The sequence below is a fragment of the Colletotrichum graminicola genome (genome assembly GCF_000149035.1).
Source record: "Colletotrichum graminicola M1.001 genomic scaffold supercont1.8, whole genome shotgun sequence".
Lineage (NCBI taxonomy): Eukaryota > Fungi > Ascomycota > Sordariomycetes > Glomerellales > Glomerellaceae > Colletotrichum > Colletotrichum graminicola.
The window spans coordinates 805,456-826,437 of NW_007361012.1; the positions used below are offsets into that span (position 1 = coordinate 805,456).

Here is a 20,982-nt window from a genome sequence, read left to right on the forward strand (position 1 = left end):
ATTGTAGTAGCAGACCTCTTCCACTTCATCGGACGCCTTCTCTTTTTTCTCTCGTCATACTCGCACTCAACATCTAGAAAGATGCCCTTTCGAAATCGCGGTCAGAACGCCCAGTCCTGCGGGAGCCGCCGCGGGAATAGCGATCGGAGCCCTCGCGCTCCATCCTTTCAAAGGGGTCTCTGCGAAAGCCACCACGGTTGGAGAAACCACCCCGAGATTCGCGATCGTCGAAGCGGCCGCGGCCCGTTCCGTCTCTGCCAAAGGAGGACCCTCGCCCAGAGATGTTGATGCCCCTAATGTTACGCAACCCTCTCGTCTGGGCGATAGAGGCGCTAATCGCCGGCGTGTTATCCATCTTCATGGCGTGGACGAACCACTCCTTCAGCTCGTCGGCCTTCTTCTGGACATCACCCACGCGCTGTCCGAAGAGCGAAAGGTAGGCCGCGTTAAGAGTCTGCTCGCGAAGCTGGGAGGTAGCCTCTGTAACCTTTGTCGTCAGCTCCGACGGTAGCTCTTGGCCAGTGAAGTCGAACTCAGCGGCTTCAATGTCCGTGATGGCCTTGATGGGAAGACCCGCGAGCTCACTGCGGGCAAGGCCAGTCTCACTCTCGGGCATGAGGAGCCATCCCTCGCCCTCCTTGTCCGCGCGACCTGTACGGCCGAGCCTGTGGATGTACTGCTGACGATCCGACGGGCAGCCGATCTGGATGACGTGGGTGACATTGGGGAAATCGAGACCTCTAGCGGTGACATCAGTGGAGAACAGAATGCCGGACCGGGCATCGCGGAATTTGTTGGACGCGGTTGTGCGCTGCGCTTGGGTGAGCTTGGCGTGGATTCTCCAGCCCATGATTCTGTCACGGTTGAACCTCATTTTCTGATCAACATCGGCCACGAGATCGACAAAGGCGGACGTGGGGAGGAACACAAGCGCCTTGAAAGGCATCATTTCCGGGTTGTTGCGGCGCTTCTCGACTTCCTTTTCCATCAGCTCATAGAAGGTCGGAATAAGGTTGGCCCAGCCTCTGCATTTGACCACATGTTGCGGCACCTTCTCGTGGGTGAGGACCTCGTCGGCGGAGACAGTTTGGATGAAGTCAAAGTTGTCGGCGCGGACCCATTGCCGGGCCAGGGCAATAACGTTCTTGGGGATGGTGGCAGAGAAGAGCAAGGTCTGGCGCTGCGAAGTGTGAGGGTCAGGAAGCTGACTAACAATATCCTGCAGCTCCCTCTCGAAGCCGACGTCGAGCATGCGGTCGGCTTCATCAAGGACGATAGCGGCCAAATTTGGGGCGCTGATACCACTGTGGGGGTCCGAGAGGAGGTCGTTCAGACGCCCAGGCGTACCGACGAGAAGATGGCATCCTTCTCTCTGCGTCTTCCTGAGCATTTCGTTCCTTCTTGTTCCACCGACGGCGCACTGGACAACCAGACCCGTGTTGGCGCACAGCTTCCCGGCCTCAACGGCAATCTGCTCAGCGAGCTCACGGGTGGGAGAGATGATGATTCCTCGGATGTCAGTGGAGTCGGCGGAGAAACGTGCCCTGCGGGTGGCAAGCGATGGGTCCGCCGCGAGCATTCTCTGCAGAAGGGGGATGAGAAACGCCAGAGTCTTTCCGGTACCTGTCTTCGCCTGGGCGACCCTGAGAGACTGTGAGTGACCGGACGGGAGGAGAGCCTAGTGTTGGGTGTAACTTACAGATCCATGCCCTTGAGAGCCGGTTCAATCGTTTTGCTCTGGACTTCCGACATGGTCTCATACTTCATGCCATCGGTAATGGTGCTGACCAAGCTGCTGTGCACGCCCAGCTTGCGAAGATCCGCAAACCTTGTCGTCGGACCAGAGGGCTCTTGAGTCTTGGCGGCTGGATCAGCAGCTACTGCGGCAGCAGCCTCGCTGGAGTAGCGTCTGAATGCATTGATGCTGACGGGAGCGCGAAGAGTACTTTGTGAAGACTGTGCGATGGACTTGAGAGTAACGGGCCTCGTCGTTCGGAGGGAAGGAGTCGCGAAGCTTGCGCCGCCGATGCGGGCGCATCTTCTGAGGGATTGTCGAAACATTTGGTTTGTGATTAAAGACAGTATTAACTGAAGAGAAAGACGATGATACAATATAGCTCGTCTGATCAGAAGTGGGGAGTAGAAGGATAAAGTGAACGACGGGAGTGGATGGGTGAGATGCCAAAAGGACGAAGTGTTTGCTGCAACTTTTTTTCTCACTGTCCAAACCACAAGTGGACAGGAGGCGAAGCGATAACAATTTTTTCCTGGCCTTATCGGCTCGTTCGCTCACGTCAAGGTGGGTCATCCCTTGCAGGGGGGGACGCGTCGGTCGTGAGCCACTCAGTGGCGCACGGCGTATGGCTCCGACTCTTGTTCCGGTCCCACAGATTTAGCGTTACTTGGAAGGGACGGCTGGAACACCAGAACACCCTCTTCCCTCGAGTCGAACCAACAGGACCTATCTGCTCGACAACCTACCTACAAGTCACATGACAGAAGTCTGGGCTCACTCCGCCAGTGGGAGGGTAGTGGTTGCGCCCAGACTTTTGTCAAGTGACTGTATCTACCCACCCTGCCGCCTACCTAGAGTGCACAACAGTACTACTACACCGTACGATAATGGCCAATCGTTGCTTATATCTTGGAAACTGCCGGTAGCTCTGGTGTACGACGCTGAGCAGCGTGGGTCCTGCTAATCAATACCCGTCCGTACCTTCCTGTATCACATCCATACTTGTGGTGTGACCAGAGTTTGGCTCGCCGTTACGCTCGATTCGCCAGGGCTCAGCTCAGATGCAAACCGACTGATTGGTGTTTCACACGGTGAGGTTTGCAAACGCAGATGAAGGTTCTATGGGAATTCATTTCTATCATACGTATCGTTCATTCCTACCATGATTGCTCAACCAACATTTCGATCATCCTGATCGTTGTAGATTTGCACACCTTGTAAAATCTCTTTGTCGTTATGAGAGGTAAATCTGACCCGGAGAAACCCGCCTGTCCGGTTTGTCTCGCCCCAGAAATCCGATGGCAATAAACGGGAATCTTCGACAGATTTCAATATGCCCCCATTCTCTTCCCCTTCCCCCTATGGTCAGATTCGGTTGAAAATCTGTTGTGCGTCCGTTCACATCCCAGTAGCCTATCATCCAACCTGACATGGGAAACAAGAATATACTTCAAAGTCTAAACACCAAACCCAAGGAACTTCCTTTCTACCGTTTAGATGTCATCCTGGCTGTGCCCTCCCCCCTCTCATTGTCGTTTGGGCGCTACGAGTGACAGACCCTCGCCGACGCCATCGGACAAGCCGCCCGTGAAGCCCTCGACTGTCCAGGCAATTGCTTCTGTGAGAGCCTGCCCGAGCCTGCCGTCGCCGACGTTGCACAAGGCGCCGGTTATGCGCATGCCCTTGCTGCCGATGGCGTTGGCGAGACCCATACCCGCGCCCACCAAATTCTCTGATATCCGGTACTCCCGCTCCGTGCGGGCTGCTAGCCGCAGCAGGAGGATGAGGTATGGCAGCGCCAGGTGGATAATGAGGAAGATGTTGACGACGGCCGTCTGCACGCCCCTGTGGAGGATCGAGCGCCCGTGATTTGCGCCCCGCGATGGCGAATACGCGCGGCTGTCGGGAGGGGTAGAGGGGATGAAGTTAGACGGCGTCGACGTGCGGAGTCGATGGAGCTCGTGTTCGTTCAGGTCGCTTGGGAGCGCCTTGAGGATGTACTCGACACCGTCGAGGAATGCTTTCCGTTCAAAGTCCACTGCTGGCCGCCGCGATGGCTGTCTTAGCTCATCCTGGGCGACGGCAATCAAAGCAAGGCCTGCAAGATGGTGATGTCAGCTGCGGGGCCTCTCGAACGCGATTTCGTCCTGATGAACCCTACCTTGTTGAGCAAACCGCCAATCCACGTTCGAGCACTGACTCGCTGCCTCCTGTTGTTGTAGGCGGTACTGTTCCGCCTGTCGCCGGTCCTGCTCGTGCTTGTCGGCTGCAGACCGCATCTCGTACGTCCGCGACTGGTGGTGCTCCGTGGCCACCAGACTCATGTGCTCCTCGGTGCTCTCCGAGATGATACGGGCCTGGGTGATATTGGGGTGCATGCCGTCGAGCCCCGACAGCGAGCGGGTGTGCGACTGCCTGCTCGAAGAGAGGGTCTGCATGCTGGCGCTCTTGCGGATGGACCGCAGCGGCGGGAGCCTAGACTGAAGGGACGTGGGCAGCATCGAGAAGACAGTCGAGGACATTCTATTCTGCGGCAGGGTGATTTCCTCAAAAATGGGACCCCAGGGTCGCAGGGGGGGCATTCTGTTTTTATTGTCGGGAGAGGCGCCAGGCACGTCCGTCCGCAATGATGGTGGCTTTCCGGTGGGAGACCACAACAACCCAGGGGTGTTAGGGAATTCGGTGAAATGGGCGTGGCGGTCTGTTCTCACTCCCTGGTGATCTGGTGAGAAGGCTCCTAGGCTTGGGACCGGGAGCGTTATCGCCAGCGTAGGAATGCTATGGTTCGACGGCGATCGATTCTAGCCCGGCGCCTGTAGCCTGTGAGTCGGGGAATGTAGGCGAAAAGCGTGTTTGACAAGGTTCAAATAAAGTCTCCTCTGTGGAAACCAACGTTTGTATGGGCTTACGCCAACGAGGGACCGTCTCCAAGGTGAGGGTGATACTGGAATGCCCCGATTAAAGATGGCAGCCGAAAGAGACGACGAGCACGGTGGGATAGCGGGAGAGCAAGAGTATGATGCAGGTCAGAGCCCGTGAGGTGAAGCTCTATGAGGGGGGGGTTGAAGAACATAAAGTCGTAAAGCAAGACAAAGAAACCAAACAAGCGAGAGGGAGAGAGGGGGAAAGAGAAGAAGAAAAAAGACTCGGGGAGAGAGGCTAGGTAAAGGTGGTGTAAGGCGACCAGTACGAGAAACCGGAAGAGGTGAAAGTGGAGCTGGAGTGTGCAAAGGAAAGGTCAGGAAGTGTGTGGTAGTTGATAAGTCTCGCCGGGCGGATTGTCGTTTTTCCAAGGATTCGTTATTTTGTTATTTTGTTGTATATATTTTGCGGGTTGTACTTTGTCCATCGGTGGTGGCCGAGTTCTGTGTTCTGCCTGGTCTGATACAAGAGGGCAAACAGCTTGCCCGTCAGAGCAGGAAAGTTTACCTTGCGTTTACCAGTCAATACCTCTCGAAGCACGGGTATTCGAATCCTCGAGACCCCTTTGTAACGTTTGTTACTGCGTCCTACGCAGAGTCACCGCGAAACGCCCACCAATATGTACCAGTTAAGCACGCTGGATGCTTGAAACGCTGCCCCGCCCTCTACCAAGTACTACCTGCACCCGTGTCCACGAGCCTTTTCTTCTTGCCCTCAGTGTTCGCCTTGCTTTTCGGGTGAGTACCGGAACGCACTGAGAACGAAAAGAGATATGTTCTTCAAAGCATGTGAAAGACAAGAAATGTTGGGTCGGAGCGGGGCTTATCGGTTCTCTAATCTGATACATCCATGCCAATGCTCATGCTACCCACCCACACAAGGTATCCTACACCACCTATAGGTTAGGTATTGGTACACTACAGGAGGCATTGAAAGCACATGGCCTGCGGTCTATTGCGCCATTACCTCTGCATGGAAAAAGGCGCCCTCCCTTTCCCCGTCAATCTTGCAAAGTACGGATACCTAGACTACAATCCATTCATACATCGTACAATGAATATAGTCCCACGGGGCATGTGCACAAGTACCTAGTGTACACCGTAGGACGGATGCTAAACGGTCAGTGTTGCAGGGGTGCCGTCTTCTGCCTTTGAAGCCGCAGACTGGGCAGCTGCGACGCCCACACGCAGTGCTTGTTACGTGACTTCATGGGAGGTCATGCATTGCTTGGGGTTTTCCGATTCGATTGTTGAGGCCATACAGGTTCCCGGCATGGGATCAGCAGCAAACGACGGGCATGCAGTGATAAGTTGCGGCGTCCCAGTGTTGTACATACGCAGTAGGTACTACATCGTACCAAAGGTACCGAGGTATAGTACCGCAGGCGGCGCTAGAAGCGCAGCGCAGCGAGTGAGATCCAGCCGCCAGCCCATGTCGCCGCATCTTGATCCTGATCTCGCTCTCCGAGTCCCCTCCCTCTCCCGGGCACCTCCCACACCATCTAGGTGGTATACAGTATACACCAGAGTCCCCTACCCCACGAACCAGCCAGAGGCGAGATCCCTCGGGTCGAACAACCCTTCGCCTCAACCTTTCTAGCCTGCCGTCTGTTCTCTATGCCTATCCTGGCACTTTCGCACCATCACTTGACGAACTTGGTTCTGGCGCTTCCTTGTGGCGTCGCTGCCGCTTGGCTTTGCCACTTGCACACCGTTCTCCTCCGCCCTTCTCGTTTTCGTTCCCGCCCCAGTAAACCTCGGATTCCTTTCCTGGCATACCGCAGATGCAGGGTCTTTCTCTTAGATCTGAAAGTCGGTAGGTAGAGAGGGGGGAGATATCTAGGGGACCACCCAGACGACCCCGACAATCGCCGACAACCTGCCTCTGTGCACCAAACAACAGGAATAGGAAAAAGAGGACAGCTAACGCCAAAGCGATGTCGGTAGCCTAGGGAGACCCTAACGTTTCGCCCCAGACCCTTCTCTCTCGATCAACCCGCCGCTTTGGGAGAAGGAAGACGAGGTACCTGCGGCCCAGGCCCTGGCAAGACCGGGCTCCGAATGTGATTCCTTTGACCTGAACGCTGAACGCTCTGTTATAGAAATGTCTCCTTTTCTTTCCTTTGTGCCGCCGGATCCGAACAAAACCGGATGGCTCTCCTGTTCATTTTCGTTGAATGGCGGGGTTGGTCCAAAACCCCCTTCATAGGAGAGAGTTCACTTTACACGCCTGAGCTGAAGAGAAAGCCCACGTGTCCAGCTGTCGTGCATCGAGGTCCAAGGGGTCGAGGATGAAAACACTAGCATCGAGCCTCCCAAAACAACCTCGACGCCGACGGCCCACTCTTGATCACGGAAACAAAATGTCTCATGTAAAGACAATTTCAAGCATGAAACATTCCTGCTTACAGACAAAAAAATATACCTGGAGAAAATGTATGCGCTGGACAAGGCCGGCCGACTGGATGCACTCGAAGCCGCCGCCTGGAAAGTCAGGCCGCAGTGGAGGGCCGTTTCCCCCGTCATATGAAGTAAGCTTACCTGGAGCAAAGCCTCAACTCGGCGGCGGGCAAAAACCGCACACAACATAGTGATCAAAGACAAGGAGGAAGATTGACCAAGATGTGATGTGCCCATGTGGTTGGTTTTTTACATGGCAGGCCAACGCCCATCGCTGCATCGGGGACTGTGCAATGACTTTGTTAGATAAGATCGCTTTGTTTTGTCGTTGCCCGGGCCACGTGAGACAAGATATTTACCAGGTTGGCCCTGATTCCACTTCGTCTGGGACATCGACCGAGCCGGGCATGTGGTCATGGCTTTGGACAGCATGCCGTGTTTGTGAGGCACCAGATCCCTCTCAAAGCCATCGCGACTAAAACGATGGAGGACGAAGCGAATGGGTACGAGGGAGACGCGATAACACGGCCGGCCGTTCACTACGGCTTCTTCATTGCGGTCAAGCGGACGGCCAGCCCCTTCCCCCCCCCCCGCCGCCCCAAATTCTGCCACATAGAGAGGGGGGTCTCCCTTTAGACTGGTAGTGCGATGGGATGTCGCGTCAGATGCAGGCGCCTTGCCGGCATGTGCTTATCGGGGTTTCTTGTGGATCGCCTCAGTAATTCCTTGTTACGGCTGCCCCTAATGGATCACAGTACATTGCATGGGAGTTGACTCAAGATCAAACGCCGTGGTCGGGTTCGAACCCTGCTGGTGACAGTATCTTCGCGTGTTGGATTGTTTCCCCAGCTACCACCACATCTTAGACTCTCGCTGTATGCGTGTGTGCGCGTGTACAGATTCCCTCAATGTATGAACCAGCTACTGTTCCTACACTACGCTCGTGATATTAAAACACTCTCGCTCGAGGTCCTCTCGAAACCACCATCCGGAGGCCCCCTCAGCTCGCTGCCTTCTCCGCGGCAATCTTGGCCTCCATTTTCCGCCTCGCCGCAAGGATCATCTCGTCCCTCCGCTTCTGGAGCAGCGACTGCCTCTCGTCGCGGTTCGAGCTCCACCCCCTGCTAGCCTTCTCATTCTCCGCCTCGGCCTGTTCACGCTGTTGCGCTGAGATCTTGTCCTGCAGCTTGTACCGTGTAATCAGGTCCGGCTGCGTCGGCTTCTCAGCCGCCTTGGCCGGTGTCGAGGAGCTCGCCGTCGCGTTGTTAGCCCCTGGAGGGGGTGGAGGCTGGAATGTGATAGGGGGCTGTGGATCATGTTACAGTCAGCAAGGCTGCGTTCTGCAAGGTGGAATCAGGCGCCGCAATAGGTAGCTCTGGCGGATACTGAGTAACCATTACCAGTGCCGCAATATATTGCGGCAGCTTCCCATGCGCGGGGAGCTGAACAAGCGAGGCAAGTACTAACCGTCTCCATTCGTCCCGCAAGGATCCTCTCAGACGTCGCCTGGATGTTGCCCCCATTTCTCTGCAGGTCCCAGAGAATGGTCCGTCGTTCGACCTGCGGGAACATTTGCTGTATCCTCTCGACCGCCGCCTCACGCATGCGCAGCACCGACTGGGCGCTCTGTCGAGGCGCTGGCGACGGGGCTGGCGAGAAGAAGAGGAATCGAATCACGAACGCCGTCACCAGTAGAATCACCACCAGATACGGCAGCGAGATCTGCTCGTTCGCCATGGGTGCCGTGTGTTGGTGTGCACGTGTGTATGGGTGTACGGTCGGGGTTGCGTTCCAGTCAGACCGGAGGCTCGTTCGGGTCGTTCGTTAAGGACCCGGCCAAGTTGCAAACTTTCGCTTGAGTAAGATGTGTTCAAGTCGTTCGACCAAGAGAGTTTGAATGGTGCACGCTTCGCAGGGAATGAAATACTGACGTGGAGAGGCGAGAGACCGTGTCGCTGCTGCGCGTGGGATCGGGGCGCGGTCGGATTGATACGTGGAGTCCGCTGGTAGCTTTTATGGAGTTGATGAGTTCATCGTCATTCGTTCACCAAGCAGGGATTAGGAGCTTATGTGGCGCAAAGCCGGAGTTTTCCGCGAAAGGAAAGGGCGCACGGGGCCGTCATTGGCGACCCACTCCCCGGTCCGAAAACGCCACAGCTCGGGATTCACAACAAACGTTGGAGGTGACCAACTACGTACTATCCCACAATACCTATTTGCAAAAAGGAGCACACGAAAATTGTTGCTCGTTTTTTCTTCGAATCATCGGCATCGTTCTTTTTATTTCCCTTCGTCGACGTCCGTGGGTTATCCCCATTAATCAGTGATTCATTCATACACACAAAGCGGTCTTAGGCAGCTTGTGCCATATGCTTAGTCCAGCTTCAATCCGGAAGCCTGAAAAACGTTGCTGCATAAACATGATATCAACGCCTGTGTGGCAAAATGCCCAGTGCCCAGGTATGAAGCCGTTCCAAGCCCTCGTCAACACGACAAGAAACCCCGCCGTAACCGTAATTGAACTATGCAGCAGGTTGTACCAGGTTCGTCTCAAGATCCCCATAGTGCAGCGTGAGCTCCCTCTGTATCAAAGGTTAGCTGCCGGTGCAAATTGACATATGATCAAGATTAGCCGAGACATACCCGTTCCTTACGCCAGTTGGTGGTGTCCCAGACGATGTAGTAGCCGCGCTCGTGATGAGGGCCAAGACTGGTGGGCATCATAAGCTCATCCTTAGTCAGCCAGATATGCAACTTCTTGTGCCACCGCCAGTTTCGGTTGTGTCTGTATCCTAGTCAGCTCAAGTAGACAAGAAAGAGACCAGGACACTCACAGCTCGACCGCAGCCAAGTGCTGCTTGATGTCCTGCGTGCAGCTGTAGAATATCCAGAAGAGGGTCTCTTCGTTAAAAGATGGGATCTTTGTATCGATAGGCTGGACGTTGGTCACTTTGTAACACTCAGGTAGACGGACGCTGGGAATGGCGGGACGCGGTGGCGTGTCGTCAAAGAGAGAGTAAATCTGCGTGGAGATGAGACTGTAGCGATTAGCGGATGATCCGTCCTACGAGCCTCAAGTTCCTTACTCTGAAGAATTGACATTAAGACCAAACTCGTTGGGATCCATTCCCTGCATGAGCGCGGCGTAGCTAGGGTAGTTGTTCATGAGAACGCGCAGACCTTTCATGCCGAACTTGTCGATTGGGGCCATTCCCGCCAGTGGGTCCTGGACCTCGAGAGACTGGCCGTCCTTCTCATCCTTCGTCTTACCGGTAACAGAGTCGTTACCAATAGCTCCTAGGGGGTTCCGGCTCTCTGCGGCTTGAGATGAGCTGCTGTCGCCAGATGCCTCTGTGTGGAGAGCACCACTCTTGTCAACGGATACATCTTGCGTTCTTGCTTGGTCTTGAGTCTCGTCAGTGAGAAGAAGTGTGTAACGCGGGGAGAGTAGCATACCCTGCGCGCTGGCGATCGACGGTGAGCGGCCATCTGGTCTACTATTCGCCGAGAGCGCATTAAGCAGGCCGTTACCTGCGCCTGCACTTCGAGGAGGAGGTATCGCTACGGAGGAGCCGGTCGCCTGGTTACCGAAGCCCAGGGAAGGCATCAAGTTGCCACCACGTTCGCCACCAATCTCACCGTTCGCGTTTCGGTTCAGAGGCGGGAAATCATCTACCGGGTTGGACTGTGCCTGGGGAGTTGGGACCCCGCTGGTCTGGTTACCGAAGCGGAAGGCACCTTGGCGCGCCGAAGAAGGGGTGAACAACTCATCCTGCGCGCTCTGTGCTGAGAGTGGTGTTGACTGCTGGTTGCGTGGCACAGGCCCACCACCCAGGTTCCGCGATGCTGTTGATGACCACATGTTTGACTGGCCGCTGGTGTTCATCTGGGCGTTGTTGGAGAGGGAGGGAAATTCGCTACTTCAAAAGTCAGTGACTGCCGTCGTTAAATTGCTGAGAGACTTGAGATGAAGTTGCGCCAAAGAGGAAGATGGGGTCAAGGTCACAATGAGGATTGAATCCCAGATAAGAATTACTTCTTGAGAACCTCAGCGTAACCCTTCTTGGGCTGTTGGCCTGGGGGGGAAGGGGGGTCCATCTTCTCCTTTGCGGCGGTTTTCTTTCGAACCAGGCGCGACTTTTTGCCCATGGTTGTAAAGGACGGAAGGTTAAGGCGAAGTAGGGCAAAGGAGAGTAGAAGAACCAAAGTGCCGTCAGGTGTGAAGGTCGGATCGTAGCAGCTGGTGTTTTTGCTGCGTGCGGAAGGTGATAGTTGGGGGAGAAGTGAGGTAGGGCAGGGGATGACCGCGCGAGAAGGGGGAAGGAGGAAAGAACGTACGAAAGGTCAAGCGGTGTTGCCGGTTGCGACCCGCTTAGGCTCTGGGCAAAGCTCACATTTCCTCCAAGTTGACGGGCTTGATTTTGCAGACCAGCACCTCCCATGGGCACTCCTCCTCCAAATGCCCAGCCTGACCCGTTACTGCCTGTGTACTCCAAACACTCTACGTTAACGTACTGCTTCTTCCCCTTCTTGTCGGTTGTATGTGGCATGTGGCCGCAAAGAACACGGACAAAGGCTTTGTGGCCGTACCTATCTTTCCATTTGGTAACCTATTTGTTACTGTCCTCCCAGGCTGTTGTTGCTGCTGCTGCTGCTGGCCACCAAAACCTGTTTGTATGCCACGCAGTGATTGAGGAGCTACTCCTACTGATTGCGCCCGTTGTCAGCTTGGGGAACTGGTAATGAGACTTTCTGAGAGGTCTAGGGTTGTTCGCTAAGGATCAAGCTTCAAATGAGGCCCCTGTTTGTCCATCGAGAATCCATATCTACGTCGGCCTCGGCCGGCGCCAAGCGTCAAGGCTCAACCTCTACGTCGGTTGCCGAGGATGGCGAGGGGGGTCTACTGAGAGCATCGCCGGTGGCGTCACGTGTCGCATGCATCGTCGCAGTATCCAAAGAGGATGTTCGATGGTACAGAGTCGTATTGGCCAGCATTGAGAGTCGCGACGAGATCCAGGTGACCTTGATGGACATGCAAACGGCGGGGTACCGCGAGGCTGAAAGGAGACAACAGAGGATCAAGCCTACCTGGTCGGTTCATGGTGAAGGATCTTCGCGGTAAATGATCGCAAGGAAGGGTCGCGTCGTATGGGTAGACGTTGCGAGGGGTTCGGGGTTCAATTCGGGTCGCCGATGGGTCGAGTTCGCTCGAAGGATCGTTGTGGCTCGAAGCTTGCACGCAAAGAAGCTCTACCGGGGATTGTTGGTACTACATACTTCAGTGAGAGGCCAAAAGCCCAGCCAACACTAACGAGCGGAGGACCGGTCAAAGATGGATCCGATGGCCTGTGCGCCTCGAGCCCCTCCAAAAACCCCTGCATCAGTGCGAACCTACGCTACTGTGGTACACGTTCCTGGGATCTTTTTTTAACATCATGTTGTTCCCAATACATGGGATGACAATTTTTATAATAACCCGCTGCTGCTGATGCTTTCGAGGCCCCTGGGGGCTCTCAAGGGTCGCAATAGGAATCATGCCTCCTGTGGTCTGCGCTGATCTTCTGGCCTTCGAATTGTCAAGGGTGTCTCTGGCATGGGACGTTGACGAGGAGCCGAGCACCTACACATTTCACTGCCTCTATTAGTTGCTCATTTTCTACAATATCTTTGTGTTGACGCAATTAGGCTCCATGGTCTTCTTTTTGGATCGACCATCTGTTCATACTTGTTTGGTGCGCGTGGCTTCCCACCACGTCCGTCATCTACGCCGCTTTACAGCGATTGTGCTCTGGGCTGACTATCTACGTTGGAACAACGAACATCACCAGCCTGGGCAGAGTCCACCCCGCTATGTCGAATCATGAGGTGTACGCTGCATACGTTATTGCTATTTGCTCAAGCTGAGGAGGTCCGCTAAGCTCTTTTCAAAGTCAACGCCCTTCAGGTGTCTCCCAATGAGGATAATTTTGCCCTCTTGAGCTTGCACCGCCTCGCGCGATTGATCCGGCGAGTCGAGTATCTCGAATATCTCCCGAACGCCCTGGATAAGCTTGACATCGCCGTTGTCAAAAATGAGTCGGCCTTTTGACCGGTGGACCTCGAGCACAGTTGCCTCATCCCCAGGAAGTCGGCGATCCCAGAGTATCCTGCGCAGCCATTTATCGACATTTTCCAACTGTGAGGCCGACAGTTTTGGTACAGGAATCGAAACAGTGGAGATGGTCTATGAGATTAGCAACATTCATCATAAAACCCTTGGCAATGTTCACTCACAGGATCTAAGTGGCTGTGTCCTTTTTGGCTGGTGTCAAGCTCCGTAACCTGGTCGTATGCATGCAAATCCAACAGGAAGCCCTCGAGCTGAGGCACCTCGCTCTGTTTGGTGATGTGGATCTTTGCTATGCCATTGATGGACTCTATCCTCGACCTGACTTGGCTCAACTCTTCCTCAGAAACGAGGTCCGACTTGTTAATGACAACGACATCGGCGTGCGAGATCTGGACGTGGGCAGTCGTCATAAGCGGGCCATGGCCGTGGCTGTCATTCTCCTTGTGGTCCTCGTCAATTTCGATCTTACCCGCGGGGTCGTCGAGGCTGCGGAGGATGTTCTTCGCATCGACCAGTGTTACGATGCCGTCCAAGTAGATGGTACTTCCCAGGCCGTCGTCGACCCAGAACAGAGGGGCGAGGTTACCAGGGTCGGCCAAGCCTGTGGTTTCCAACAGAATGTAGTCAAATGCGCCCTTTTTTTCCATGAGAGATTCGATGGCATTGACTCCAGTGTCTCTGACCGGTGTTAGTCTTGGACATACCGGATGTACGGTTCCTTACTTAACAGAGCAGCAGATGCACCCGTTGCCAACTTCCAGCCACTCCTCCACTTGCTCGTCACCCTTGTTTACAGTGAGAGACTTCTCGATATCGAGTGCTTGAATGTGTAAGCATCTTTAACCACCTTGATTGATGAGTACATCCTTACAGTCGCCAAACTCTACAAACAACGTTAGTGCAATTTGGATTCATTTGTTGACCGTCTGATAACTGACCATTCATGATGACAGCAATTTTCTTGCCATGCTGAGCCGTCAAAATGTAATTGAGCAAAGTCGTCTTCCCAGCACCAAGATAGCCGGTCACGATAGTTATGGGGACCTTGATCTGTCTTTCCGAAGGAGGCAGCTCTTCCTGCGGCTCGGTGCCCGTCTCTACTAGATCAGGCGGGGCATCATCGTCGAAATCCATGGTGGGATGGGGGGGAACCCTGTGCCTGAGCTCAGACCAGACCTGTGAAGGCAAGAGATGTACTGGATTGAATCCAAGCCAGACTCTTCTTCTGAAGACAATTTGCGGATGTGGCAAGAACCTTTGGGCAAACCAAGAACCATACAACAAAACACGCTTTTTGTATGACTTGTAAAGCGAGGAAGTTTGCAGACTGAGCAATGGAATACCAGTAGGATCGGTACGTACCGGGCTGCTTTTTCCATTTGACGCCGTCTGGTCCCACTCCACAGTCGGCGGCAGCTTCATCACTGAGAATGAGGACCCCGGGAAATTCTGCCTGACTAAGCCGACTAGGGGTGGTTGAGCATGGAAGCCAGCGCAACAAATAACACCAAGCAGAGAAGCTCTGGCCCCCAAAGACCCGATGTGGGTGATTTGGAGCTCTGCTTAGCCGCCCGCCTCGACTTTTTGGCACTTGGCTCAAAGACAACCACCACGTAACGCCCACCACCCTCTGCAACGCCTCTGCCCGCGAACTTTGATGGCGAAGAGGTTTTACCACCGAAAAGGACATACTCTCACCATTACACACCGCTACCCCATATAGACCTCCTTTATCCTCCACTCTTCTCTCGCTAGTTCTCTCCTTCACAATGTCAATGGCGCCGAGCTCGCCCCGGCTACCCAGCCCACCGCCGCCTGCCGAGATCCAAATCGGTCCTCCATCCCCCTCAATGGGTGCACAGTCGAACCGCCAGGCTTCGCCTATGGAGCAGTCCCTGATTGAGTCGAATTCGAGGCGCCGCATACACCCGGGTACCAAAGCTGCCGACATGGCTGCTGGTCCGCCGCTAGTTCCCCTTAATGAGGTGCGTACATAACACTACGAAAGCACGCGACCTCCCTCCCTCTTCCCCCCCCTCCTCGTGCGGCCTTCGCGCTGACGTTGTTCTTTTCATATAGCTCGATTCGGCCTTTCAGCTTCAGGAGCACCTTGCCGCCCTCCATTACTACCATACCAACAGTAACAGTACCCCGATAACCCGTACGACGGCGATCCAGCTCGCGACTCCCCCGCCGGGCATTGACCGCACATTATGGCTGTACGAACTGTGCCGCTTCCTCATCTCGCAGTGCAACACTCTCATCGTTGGCTTCCTCTTCGACTCCCCGCCCTGCAGCGCCGCGACATGTCCCGAGATGCGCGCCTCCGAGTGGCAATTTCTTTGCGCCGTTCACGAGCAGCCCAAGAGCTGCTGCGCCATCGACTACTGCTGCCACACGCTTGACTGGGCTGCGAATATTGTCACCGATCCCAAAATCTTCCCTTCGAGATTCGTCGTCCTCTCCGACGTTCACAATAAGGGCGTGGCCGTCAAGAACCTCGTCAATGTCTTCCGCCGCCTGCACCGCATTTTCGCTCACGCATGGTTCCAACACCGTGCCGTCTTCTGGACTATCGAGGGCCAGACCGGCCTCTACGTCTTCTTCAAGACCGTCTGCGACATGTACGACCTCCTCCCCGCGGAGAACTATAAGCTCCCGCCCGAGGCCGAGGGTCTGGAGACCGCGACGGCCGTGCCCGACGCAAATGGCGGTGATAAGAAGCAGCTACCAATGTCGATCATCAAGTCTTCGCATCATGGCGAAGTTGGGGTTCAAGAAGAGGACAACTTCCAGCCCGTGGGCCGCACTGCCACGAGACGTCACGTCAGAGCTAGCCCGTCTGTCGGGAGTGCGGTGACAACCGTCGTCGAGGCTGAGGAGGAGGAGAGCGACATGACAAGCAAGCTGCGCGCGATGCGCATCTCGGCCCCGGATACGGTCGAGGAGGAGCCCGAAATGGCGGACGTGCCCGTAATTGTCGAAAAGGAAATCATGGGTGATGCCTCACCCACGGAAGACTATGAGCCTACGGTGTCAGCACCTCAAGAGGTTGTACCCGAGAAGCCCGAAACAGAGTCTGGTGGTACGGAAAAGCCTGTCGAGCCAAGCGAAGATGAGCCGAGCAGCGCACCAGCGGAATTTGACGAGTCAGAGGAGCCCTCTGCGTCGGCACGACTTGATAGGGAGCCTTCAGCGATGGAGGATGAAGCGGTGGAAGCTGGGGGCGAGGTTGGGAAACTAGATAGCAAGGCTGCCGACGACGCCTCCGCTGAGACCAAGGAAGAACCTGCCGAAAATGACGACGTCAGCACCAAGGATTTCGCCCAGGACCTAGCCGAGTCGGCAACAAAGACAGATGCCACAGAAGATGATAAAAAGCCCGAAGAAGCTGAGAAGGGCAGCGATGGGCCCAAGGCGGAGTCCACAGAGGAGGCCAAGGAGACGTGAGAGAGGAAAGAAGATTAATGACTTTGGTAATTATGATGAGTTTTGGAAGTACCGGCTTGTTCTTGTGGAAAGGGGGCATTCAGCCAGCCGGGCACCGCTTTATTCTTGTTACATGCGTGTGTTCTCTACAAAGTCCTTATGGCGGGGGTACTTCACTTTTTTATTCTGTTACTTGTAATGAGACGAGGTCCACGTATGTATAATATTTGCTTTTGTAATCTCGTGATGTGTTTGGCGCATCACTGGAAGTATGTATCAAAATGAAGAAGAACCAGGAGAAGAATAATAATAATAGAAGAAGAAGAATAAGAACAAGAAGAAGAAAAGGAAGAAGAAAAAGAAGTAGAATAAAAAGAAGACAACAATAACAGCCAAATCTATGTCTAACAGGCGCAGAAGTTTGAGTCAATGACCATGACGTGAACAAGATGCCGAAGAAAAGAAACCAAAACAAAGAAACTTAGCACAAGAGCAATACAATGGTGCTAGGGACAGAATGAAGAGGGCTGGCAAAACGCTCAAATGCATGGCCTGTTTAGCTCTGTCTGTGTAGGGGAAGACAGAGGAAAGTGATTGAGATGACAGGCAGCCTGCTAATGAGGGGGAGGGGAACGGGGCCAGATGGAACTGAACAGGCCTTGCTTTGCGGATAGTTCATCAGTCGCTTCGCTTCGCTGATTGCCCAATGTGCTCAAAACAGTCTTGTTTTCTTCCTGTGCTGATATCACCCATCGCCCCTCTCGCAGAGGTTGCCTTGGAGGATAGCCCTGATGCAAAATCCCGATGATGATGTCCAGACCTGTGTGTATTGTGGCCTGACTGTTGTACCTTTGTAACCCATCATCAACACCTCTCCCCATTCTCTCATTTATTTTCGTGCCAAGTAAACTTGATTCGGCTTTCCTCCCGTGGGCTCCATTTCCTGGGTCTTTGTCTCATTCTCGTCGGTGTTGACAGACCAGTGGGGCCAACAGCACGTGTCCTACCCAGCCCGAGCCGTGTTCTCCTCTGCCATTTGCATCTTGGCAAAGATGTGACGGACTTCTCGTAGGTTCTCTGCCTGGGCAGAGACAGCGTTGGCGTTGCGTTCGTCGGCGAAGGCCCGGACGTCCTGTAGAATCCGGCTGTAACCCTCGTCGTTGGGCAGCCACCAACGTGCACAAGATGGCTCAGAAAACATCTCGGCCATCTTGGTACGGAGTGTAAGCGGGTGTATATACCTATAACGCGCGAGTCGAGTCAGCTCCTATTACGTATGTCGTGCACCACGCAGATGCCGGACTGTTCCAAACATCCACTCACCCCATGGTCTCTAACAACGCGAATTTCCTTCTAACCCAGTTGTGATGCTTGGTGTCCTGTGGCAGGAACAGTGCCGAGATCGCAACGCAGGCCTGGATCATGATGAGGCTGCCCTTTGGACTTGACGGCCACTCTTCCACAGCTTCGAAGATCTGGCAGATGGCGAATGCATGGCCTCTCAACTCGCCATATAGCCGCCCTCTGTCTGTTGTTGATGACTGGCATTTGTGCATCATCATCGTGGAATTGAACTCGCCGGTGAGCAATGTCGTAGGAAAAGCTGGGAAGTCGTATAAAACCCCCGGGGCAAATGGGTCTACAATGTCGTCGTCATTCAGGGCTCGTGCGTGGCTGAAGTCCGTGACGAAGTGGGAAGGGTCGGTGAGTGCATGGTCCCAGCCGTCTTTCCAGTCTTGAAGCGAATTCTGGATTCGTTCGTGTTCGATTGCGAAGTCTTCTGGTGAGATCTGGCCCCTGCTGCCTCGCGCAAACAGAGTCGACATTTCTCTCGAGATCACCCTTAGACGGCCGCCCTCCGCCTCATACTTCCACTCTCGACTACCTGCCTCATCCAAGATAGCCTGCTGATCGCAGTATTCGACAAAGGTCGTGAACCATTCTGGAGCTAGCATTGTAGGAAACCCACCCATCAAGGCGATAAAGATGTCGAAACGTCCGTACCAAGACAAAACCATTCTTCCAAGAGCACTCTGAGGAGCCGTCTCCGGGGTGAACAGGTGAGTCAGCATCTCGAATGCGGCCTTTTGATGCCCCATGAGGTTGATCCAGTCACCCAAGTATTCCTATTGATGAAATCAGCAAGCGTGGCTCTACGATCAAGGATCAAATATTACTCATACCTCGACCGTGGCGAGCTGCAGGACCGTCAGAAGCATCCCGACATTGTGCTTCTCCTTTCTCTTAAGCGAGTTCAACAAGAGGATAACACTCTTGTTGTAATACTTCAAAAACTCCTCCATCTTGCCGTTGGGATCCTGCAACGTGCGTTGATACGCGGCAAACCCGACGATTGCATACAGCAAAGCTTCGTTCTGGAGTGCAAAGTTTGGCAGAATTACACGGATAAAGTCATGGGCGTCGGTAAGCATACAGTAATGATAATGCGTGACGTTCTCGCAAAAGTATTCCAGATGCTGACGCAAGTCGGCGGGTAGATGTGACCAGTCGGCGTGGCTGCTCAGGGAAAGAATGGCGAGGTCTGGCATCGCATACGCCGTAGTTGCTTGACTACTCGTGGACGCAGAAGGCGAGACGCTTTTGGGTCCTTCATACGATGGCGTCTCAGAGCCATGGCGCGTGTTCGTTGCGCGCTGTAACATGAACGGCGAAGCTGTGCTGTTCTTAATAGACCCGGAATGCTGCTGCTCATAAGATGCCTCATCCCCTTCGTCCTCGTCTGGGATGGTGTCTAAGCCGGGAGGCTCAGCGTCCTCTTCTCTGTCCTCCACATCGATGGAAGAATCCGGGCTGGCCTCTTGTGTAGCCGATCCGTCTTTGGGGGTCGTGGACTGGGATGACGAGCCTTTGGGTGCCGAAGCTTCCGGGTAAATGCATTCGCGACTGCCTTTCCGGCATCCTGTGATTAGATTAGCTGATATGCCCTTTCAACGCCGTCACTGATTCACATACTATCACAGATTGGACGTGTTTCATCGCACTGCCGAACGGGTCAGAAGAAGTTTGCTCCACGTAGGGCTCACAAACTCACCTTGACTCTCCTACTCCTGCACATGTAGCACCCAGACCTTGTGCGGCGGTGCTTGACGTGATCCAGGCCCTGGGCCGACTTCCTTCGATTTCTCGATGATTTGGGAGCAGTGAGTCCGACAGGGTCGGGGAAGCCAGTGAAATATCCTAGATTGGGATAGGATCCAGGCATGGCACCCCCCATCATGGCCATTTGGGAACCCGGAAACTGAGGTGGATGTAACTCATGAGGACTCGTGCTTTGGCTGGCAGTCACCCCCGTCATGGAGGTGAGAAAATGATGGTAGTAGTCCCCCATCTTGACCGCGAAGGGTGACCCGTGGGGTGGTTTCGAGATAACTGGCAAGAGAGTTAAGGTCTTCGCAAGGAAGATCCGTCAGAGTAGAGTAGTAGGGGCGCACACGAGCCCGACTAGGCGGTCCAGATCAGAACTTGTGTTGGCGCGTCGGTACCTTGGGTCCAGGGCATGGGTACTAACCAGTCGAAAACAGCGGCGTCAGTTCGATAGGTTTGCAGAGGATTGTGCGGAGAAGAAGAGCTGCTGCTAGCTCCGGATTGCGAAGCACTGTGTAGGGGAGGCCAACCGGTCCTTATTTTGGAGAACCAGAAGAATGAGCTGTGGCTCCCTGAAGAGGGTCTAGGTCATCTAGAGCCACAACTGTTTCGTCGACGGCTCCTACAGTGGGTGGTGATGACAGTAGTGGGGCCTCTGGATGGCCTCAATGTGACTGGATAACAAACTGCCCGGGGAGCGGGTAACACAGCCCACGCTTTGGCAATCCACTGGCGGGATTCGCGTAATGGCGGGGGCTCCTAGCAGGTACTACGCTAGGAAGGGAGTCGAGACTGGTAAGGAGATGAGGTGATGGTGCTTAGCCTCTGTTTCCAAGACAATCCCGGCTGACTTCGAACGCACTTGAAGGCTGGCAAGGGCAAGCTGGCGAGTTCCGGTTGGCTAAAGACAGGCGAAAGCCAAGGGGACTCGATCAGAGGAGCAATAACTAGTATGGGAATCGGTCCCAAGCCCGAACGAGTAATGCTCCTCGTACGTCGCGAACAGAGGATGAAAACTGAATAAAACAGATTGTCGTGCGTCGACGTGCCGTGGTTCCACTCACTTAAGTCCGATAAGGGGCACAGATGGAGAGACAGGGTTGCTGAGTACGTTCAGGTAGATGGGCAGGGCCAGTTCGAAAGACTCAAAGCCGGAAGGTGAGTCTGGGCATGAGATGAAACTACTCAGGCGTGTGGGTATATCGTCCGCGTTACAACAAGTTGGCGGAATGAGGTATCTAGAAGGAATCTCGCCCTTGGCGGCAACGTTGTGGTGTTGGTGG

At 54.5% G+C, this 20,982-nt stretch overlaps 9 protein-coding genes across 9 annotated transcripts; 2 read left to right on the top strand and 7 right to left on the bottom strand.

The window, feature by feature from the left end:
• Window positions 1–73: 73 nt before the first annotated feature.
• GLRG_02911 (DEAD/DEAH box helicase) lies at window positions 74–2,061 on the bottom strand (the record flags this gene model as incomplete). Its single annotated transcript, XM_008093596.1, has 2 exons — window positions 74–1,643; window positions 1,700–2,061. The coding sequence occupies 2 exons, from the start codon at window positions 2,059–2,061 to the stop codon at window positions 74–76; spliced, it is 1,932 nt and encodes a 643-aa protein (XP_008091787.1).
• Window positions 2,062–3,261: 1,200 nt separating this feature from the next.
• Window positions 3,262–4,317, bottom strand: GLRG_02912 (uncharacterized protein; the record flags this gene model as incomplete). Its single annotated transcript, XM_008093597.1, has 2 exons — window positions 3,262–3,833; window positions 3,897–4,317. The coding sequence occupies 2 exons, from the start codon at window positions 4,315–4,317 to the stop codon at window positions 3,262–3,264; spliced, it is 993 nt and encodes a 330-aa protein (XP_008091788.1).
• A 3,739-nt stretch (window positions 4,318–8,056) lies between these two features.
• Window positions 8,057–8,793, bottom strand: GLRG_02913 (CUE domain-containing protein; the record flags this gene model as incomplete). Its single annotated transcript, XM_008093598.1, has 2 exons — window positions 8,057–8,362; window positions 8,524–8,793. 2 exons carry the CDS (start codon window positions 8,791–8,793, stop codon window positions 8,057–8,059), a joined length of 576 nt encoding a protein of 191 aa, XP_008091789.1.
• A 785-nt stretch (window positions 8,794–9,578) lies between these two features.
• On the bottom strand, window positions 9,579–11,606 carry GLRG_02914 (NOT2/NOT3/NOT5 family protein; the record flags this gene model as incomplete). Its single annotated transcript, XM_008093599.1, has 6 exons — window positions 9,579–9,638; window positions 9,700–9,841; window positions 9,891–10,094; window positions 10,143–10,461; window positions 10,513–10,973; window positions 11,395–11,606. The coding sequence occupies 6 exons, from the start codon at window positions 11,604–11,606 to the stop codon at window positions 9,579–9,581; spliced, it is 1,398 nt and encodes a 465-aa protein (XP_008091790.1).
• Window positions 11,607–11,848: 242 nt separating this feature from the next.
• GLRG_02915 (uncharacterized protein) lies at window positions 11,849–12,178 on the top strand (the record flags this gene model as incomplete). Its single annotated transcript, XM_008093600.1, has 1 exon — window positions 11,849–12,178. One exon carries the CDS (start codon window positions 11,849–11,851, stop codon window positions 12,176–12,178), a length of 330 nt encoding a protein of 109 aa, XP_008091791.1.
• Window positions 12,179–12,943: 765 nt separating this feature from the next.
• On the bottom strand, window positions 12,944–14,299 carry GLRG_02916 (CobW/HypB/UreG; the record flags this gene model as incomplete). The annotated part of the gene is made up of 5 exons (XM_008093601.1): window positions 12,944–13,279; window positions 13,330–13,843; window positions 13,889–13,985; window positions 14,037–14,048; window positions 14,104–14,299. 5 exons carry the CDS (start codon window positions 14,297–14,299, stop codon window positions 12,944–12,946), a joined length of 1,155 nt encoding a protein of 384 aa, XP_008091792.1.
• Window positions 14,300–14,934: 635 nt separating this feature from the next.
• GLRG_02917 (Mob1/phocein family protein) lies at window positions 14,935–16,615 on the top strand (the record flags this gene model as incomplete). Its single annotated transcript, XM_008093602.1, has 2 exons — window positions 14,935–15,150; window positions 15,245–16,615. The coding sequence occupies 2 exons, from the start codon at window positions 14,935–14,937 to the stop codon at window positions 16,613–16,615; spliced, it is 1,587 nt and encodes a 528-aa protein (XP_008091793.1).
• Window positions 16,616–17,208: 593 nt separating this feature from the next.
• GLRG_02918 (uncharacterized protein) lies at window positions 17,209–17,475 on the bottom strand (the record flags this gene model as incomplete). Its single annotated transcript, XM_008093603.1, has 1 exon — window positions 17,209–17,475. The coding sequence occupies one exon, from the start codon at window positions 17,473–17,475 to the stop codon at window positions 17,209–17,211; it is 267 nt and encodes an 88-aa protein (XP_008091794.1).
• A 122-nt stretch (window positions 17,476–17,597) lies between these two features.
• GLRG_02919 (uncharacterized protein) lies at window positions 17,598–19,943 on the bottom strand (the record flags this gene model as incomplete). Its single annotated transcript, XM_008093604.1, has 6 exons — window positions 17,598–17,835; window positions 17,918–18,720; window positions 18,778–19,192; window positions 19,262–19,514; window positions 19,568–19,595; window positions 19,647–19,943. 6 exons carry the CDS (start codon window positions 19,941–19,943, stop codon window positions 17,598–17,600), a joined length of 2,034 nt encoding a protein of 677 aa, XP_008091795.1.
• Window positions 19,944–20,982: the final 1,039 nt, after the last annotated feature.